Source organism: Pinus tabuliformis, chromosome Q (genome assembly GCF_031772625.1).
Source record: "Pinus tabuliformis cultivar Carrire ecotype Pingquan chromosome Q, CPIR1, whole genome shotgun sequence".
In the NCBI taxonomy this organism is placed as follows: domain Eukaryota; kingdom Viridiplantae; phylum Streptophyta; class Pinopsida; order Pinales; family Pinaceae; genus Pinus; species Pinus tabuliformis.
Genome location: NC_142296.1, coordinates 484,808,519 through 484,815,066, shown reverse-complemented (window position 1 = coordinate 484,815,066; position 6,548 = coordinate 484,808,519). Strand labels below are relative to the sequence as shown.

The 6,548-nt window shown below is 31.7% G+C and overlaps 1 protein-coding gene across 1 annotated transcript; it reads left to right on the top strand.

Annotated features, from left to right (window-relative positions):
* The first annotated feature begins 416 nt into the window (after positions 1 to 416).
* Positions 417 to 1,212, top strand: LOC149220284 (uncharacterized). Its single transcript, XM_089387038.1, has 3 exons — positions 417 to 486; positions 861 to 982; positions 1,060 to 1,212. The coding sequence occupies exons 1-3, from the start codon at positions 417 to 419 to the stop codon at positions 1,210 to 1,212; spliced, it is 345 nt and encodes a 114-aa protein (XP_089243164.1).
* Positions 1,213 to 6,548: the final 5,336 nt, after the last annotated feature.

The window sequence follows — 6,548 nt, the reverse complement described above, 5'->3', positions numbered from 1 at the left end:
TGTCGCAGCGATGTACTCTGCTTCTGTTGTAGAGAGGGTTACTATTCTTTGTAGCCTTGACACCCAAGATACTGTTGCACCTGCAAATGTATACAAATAACCTGTAGTGGACTTACAAATGTATATGTGCAAAAATATACTTTAGTGAAATATATTTGCAAGAAAGTTCTGTGGTGGCCCCCACTGGGCATTGCCGAATTCAACAAGGCGGTTTCCACGTTTGAAAGTCTCCACATAGTTGGTTGTTTTGTCTCCACTTTTTACCCCTATATATTTAGGTTGCAAACTCATCAACCACACATCTCAGGTTGCAAACTCATCAACCACACATCTCCTAATATTGTACTGCCCGTTTTCTGCTATTGCTTCTCTAAATTATCTCAACATCATTGGTAGATATTCAAAACAATACAGAAATGGCTGTTGCGAGGCTTGTTTTCACAATCTTTGCCCTTATTTCAGTTATAAGTTTGCAAGTTGTTTCTGGTACGTACAATTGATTTCATTTAATGTTGGATATGTTCATAAAGAATCTATAATTGGTGGTATGTACAATTGATTTCATTTAATGTTGGATATGTTCATAAAGAATTTATAATTGGTTTGGTTAACTATTTTTTTGATCATCGGGATCATTGTAAATGGTAATGGAATTAATAATTTTTAAAATAAATATGGATCTAATATGAGTCGAGAGCGATTCAATTTTTTCATATGTAAATTGTAATTTTTTATGAATCACATTTAAATGTTATTTTTTTTTTTTGATTTTTATTTATTTATTTATTTAGATTTATATGAACAAAATTCGAACTCTGATGATGGATGAACATAATTACATATATCATACTAATTATCAGGTAAGATAGTATGCGAGAAGCTGCCCATAGACGTTTGCGCGTTTTCTGTGTCGTCTTCTGGAGCACGTTGTGTGCTTGAGCAGTCCATCTTGAGCGATGACAATGTCCAGTATGAATGCCAGGTCAGTTTCTTTACATCTTTCGCCATTGCTTCTACCTAACTTTCCACTTAATTGATAGGGTAATTGATGATGTGCAGAGATCAAAGATTATAGCAGTGAATATGAATGAATTGATAGAAACAGAAGAATGCATGAAGGCATGTGGGGTGGAGAGGATGGGTTGGCTTTCGAGCTTTGAACTTACCAAGATGTACACTAATATGCAGGTGAAGACTTTGACCAAAGGATAATGGAATATTTCATCAAATCGATTAAGAAAAAGGACGGAAAGGATATTAATAAGGATAGTAGAAATGAAATAAGACATTCAATGTGTTCCTTGTAATATAGATATAAACAAAACATCTAAAGAAAAGTAATTGCACAATGATCGAGTCCAAGAAAACAAGGTTTTCCACAAACCAATTAACTCTTCTAGAAAAATTCAACAATTCCAATTTAATAATCCTATCGGCCTCTCTTTGTACCTTTTGGGACAATTTCTAGTTATTTATGAGGTATATCTAAACCCTCCATCCTCAAGACTACTAAAATATTCCCATATAGATAAAATCTAGGTTTTAATAAATTAAAAATGAGAATATATATATATATATATATATATATATATATATATATATATATGTATGTATGTGAAATTAATACAATATAAATAATATTACTAAGAATCACGATAGATGCATCTTAATCCAAGCGAAGAGAGAAAGAAAAGGGACTAAAAATAATAGAAGAAATATACTGCATGATTTTTAAAGTTTTTTATTATTTTATTTTCTTTGATATGATTGATCTAGAGTATAGGTTTAATATTTTACAAAAAATTATGATTTTTATTTAATTTAGATACTTTCTTAAACAAAATATAATGGGATAATTTTTAAGAGAGAGATTGAGATGGAGGGGGAATAGAATGGGGGAGAGAGACATAGAGGTGGGAGAGATAGGGAGAGAGAGGAAGGAAGAGAGAAGAGGGGGGAAAGAGGAGGAGACAGGGAGGGAGAGAGAGATTGATTTGGAGTGGGGAAGAGAGGGAGGGAAGAACAAATACAATGAGAGATAGAGGTGGAGAGAGAGATGGAGTGACAAGGTAGAGATGAATATGGACTGGGGGACAAAGGAGATGAGGGAAGAGAGAGACAAGGAAAGGATAGAGATAGGAAAAGAAGGGGAAGAGATAGATTGGGAGACATGGATATAGAGGGGGGAGAGAGGGACAGAGATAGTGACAAAGTTGGAGGGTGGAGAGAGAGTGTGTGTGTAATGGGGGGAGAGATAAAGGAAGGTGGGAGAGAAAGGTAGGGAGAATAAGGAAGAGATAGAGGACTTGAGAGAGAGAAGAGAGAAAGGGGGGGAGAGAGATGGAGTTGCAAGGGGCAGAAATACACAAAGAGAGAAAGATGGAAAGGGAGAGAGAATGATAAGGGAGAGATGGAGAGATGAGGGGGGAGAGAAAATGGTAAGAGAGAGAGAGGAAGAGGTAGGCAAAGAGAGATAGATAAATATGGAGAAAGTATTTATGACTTGGCAGTGGGAAGGAAAGACAAGGGGAGATAGAGATATAGATGGAGGGGGAGAGAGTGCAGAAGAGAGTGGAAAAGAGAGGGGGAGGAAGAGAGATATATATGGAGAGAGAGAGATAGAGAGAAAGAGATAATGGTAAGAGAGAGAGGTGGAGAGGAAGAGGGATGGAGAGAGAGAGATATAGATAGATATGGAGAGCGAGTGTGTATTTTGGGGGGCTGAGATAAAGAGGCAATGGATGATAGAGACAATAAGAGATAGAGATATAGATGGAGGGGGCAGAGCGAGAGAGAGTGCATGTTGCAGATTGATATAGAGAGAAGAAGAAGGATAGGCAGAGGGAGATAGAGATATAGATGGAGGGGTCAAGAGGGAATAAGAGAGAGAGAGAGACAAATATAGAGTGGGAGGAATAGAGATAAATATGGAGAGAGAGAGAGTGCGTGACATGACTTTATGAGATAAAGAGAAAAATAAGGAGAGATGGAGGTAGGTACATATATAGATGGCAGGGGAGAGACAGAAAAAGAGAAAGATAGAGAAAGGGAGAGAGAGAGAGAGAGAGAGAGAGAGGGGGAGAGAGAAGGAGAGAGGGAGGGAAGACACGGAATGGAAGGTGGAGAGAGAGAGAATAATAAAGGGACACATAGAGGCAAATACAAACATAGAAGTTAGATCTAGAAAGTCATGAATATTTTGGTTTTTCACTAAAACAGATGTATGGATTTTAGTGTAGTTGTTTATTTCTAATCCTATTTGATCGCTTACACTAAATGCATTGATTTCATTGTATATGTTGATTTCTAATCATATTTACTAACTTGGACTAGATGCATTGATTTCAGTGTAGATGTTGATTTCTAATCCTATTTGATTGCTTGCATTGGATGCATTAATTTCAGTATAGATATTTTTTTCAAACCCTATTTGATTTTTTGCACTAGATGCATTGATTTCAGTGTAGATGTCGAATTATAATCCTATTTAATACCTTACACTAGATGCATCGATTTCAGTGTAGATGTTGGTTTCTACTTCTATTTGATTGCTTTCACTAGATGCATTGGTTTCAATGTAGATATTGATTTCAAATCACATTTGATTGCTTGCACTAGATGCATTGATTTCAATTTAGAAGTTGATTTCTAATCCTATTTTATTATTTTCACTAGATGCATTGATTTCAGTGTAGATGTTGATTTTTTATTTATGCAACCAGATGTATGATGTATATTGATTTCAAAGTAATTAGATTAATAGTGTGCATTCATTTTAGTGTAAGCATTTCTCTGCACCCTCCATCTATATCTATATCTCCCATTGTCTCTCATTCTTTATCTCTCTATCTCACCCCCTAAACATACACACATTTTCTCCATATCTATCTATCTATCACCCCCTCCTTCTCTCTCTTCCCCTTCTTTCTCTCTAACACTTCTCTCTTCATATCTATATATCTTCCTCCCTATATGTATTTGCCTCTCTCTTCTTCCCTCTCCGCCCCCCTCCATCTATAACCTTATCTCCCCTTGTCTCTCCTTCTCACCCACAAAACATGCACACTCTCTCTCAGTGTAAGCACATAAAACTTATTCATGACATGCATTGAATTCCCTGTTACAGTGATTCAACCATAAATACAATACTTGAATTTTCGTCGAAAATAAAATGTTCACTTACCTGAAATATTTTCGTCCTAAAACTATAAATTATTTATAATTGGCTACATTCTTATTATTCCCATTTTGCATAATTCAACATTTTTAATCATTTGCATTCAAACACGGTAATAGAAAATAACTAACATTTAAAATTATTTGGGGTTTAATACTCCATAAGTGACAATGATTGATTTTGAAGAAAACTATTATTAATATTAAGGAGTGACAAGGTATCATGCTTACTACAATAGATCGAGTTAAATATTTGAATCATCTATGATTTCAACTTCCCCTTTCATATGATCATTATGAGAAAATGGCAATACTAATAAGTGTGGCAAAAAGAACAATAGAGGAAAATAGTTTCAGATTGATCACAATGAAGATTGTTTGTAATTAATATATTCTTACTATTCATCATTTTTCATCATTCAAGTTACTAAGTCTCTCATCTCAACAAACTGAGGTGACTAAGAAAATTTAAAATTGAATTGACCAAATTTATCTTAAACATATTTAGCATATTTAAAAGGAACAAAATAATTAGATATTCAACAAATTTTGTATGACCACACACAATTGAAACTAGTCCGGATCCATCTTAATCCCTTATCATGTCGAGAGGGATAAAATCTATCGAGGTGCAAACCTTTCCTCAAGTTTTGCACTAAAAAAAGAGGTTTGCATATCGAGAGATTTGATCCCTCTCGATGCTTTAGATTTGAGTTTAAGATGGATCTAGGTTGGTTTGTAAATAGGTCTTGTTACAATGTCATGGGTCAATACCACAAGCCCAAAAGACCATAACTCATTTCATATGACACTTGTCCATATGACATTTTTTAATTTAGTGAATTTAATTAAAAAGGAAAAAAAACATAACTATTTTGGAGATAAATTTCAACCCTTTATTTGTCTATACTACTAAAAATATTATATCAAGGTTAAATTCATACGATCCATGTAATTAATTAAATTGAAATTGTGGAAGCCTTATTTCCAAAATAGTTAAGTGAAAGGTAACCATTTAACCTTTATCAAATATTCACAAAATATTTTTAGTAATACTTACAAATAAGAGATTAAGATTTATCTTAAAAATGATCATGTCATTTCCCTTTTCAATTTAATTAAAAAATATCATATAAAAAAATATCATGCTAAAAAGTATCTTATTAATTAAACTCTTATTAAAATATCAAATTTAATTGGAATTATATTTATGATATTAAACTATTACTTCTTATTGCTATTTTATGTGCATCAAATTTAATTGGAATTTTATTTATGATATTAAACTATTACTTTTTATTATTATTTTATGGGCATCATAAAGTGAATATTTTAATACTTAGTAAGAAATAATGTCTATATGTATTTATTTTTTTATAAATATTAAGAAATTTAATTTAGGTAAATACATTCACTTTCATCTTTAAATATAAATAATTATACTTATTATAAATTGATATTTATAAATGATTTAATCAATCACTCCAATAAATATTAAGCAATTATTTACATATGAATATACTTATCATTTTAAATTAAAAAGAAAAAAGAAAAATAAAAATACACTTCTAAATATCACAATGAATAATCGCACACCTAATCATCAAATATTATATTTTCTACCTGAATGCTCACTTGTATTCACATTTAGAATGATTGCATTACACACACATATGCTTAAAATAAAAAAGAATTTAAATAGCAAATGGACTAACGAAAATTTACAGTACTTTAAATATTTTATATTGTTTATTGAAATTTATTTCTTTAATGTTGAATTTATCTTTTTATGTTTAAAAAAAATAAGTATATTTTTTAATTTATTCTATTCATAATTTCATTAAAAAAAAATTGGAATCATAAATTTGAGTGATTAAATCTCTATAATCTAAATATTTTAGAATTTTTTCACAATATTAAATCTATCTATATAATCAAAAATTCATTTTAAATAACAAAAATTAAAATTTAATCATTTTTTTAATTCTCATTCATTAAATATATATTAACCTTAAAAAAATTAATTCACTAAATATATATTCATCCAAAAATTATCAATAATAAAAGTAATAAACTTGAATGCTATGAATTTTGATTTGAATAAATTTGGTGCATAAAATTTGGAGATGAAAGCTATAAATTGACTCCCAAAGTTCAATTCTGCACATATGAAAAAAATTCGGAGAGGGATTGGTAATAGTAACCAAACCAATTCTAGCGCTTTGGGCATATTAAAGGAGAGAAAAGCAAAAAACATTCTTGCTTTACATTGTGACCTAACAACCTTCACGTGAAGACGCCCAATTATAAGTCTTTTGGTGAAGCCGGACAAAAAATCTCCGCTCCACCGTCGGCGAAGAAAAGAAAAAGAC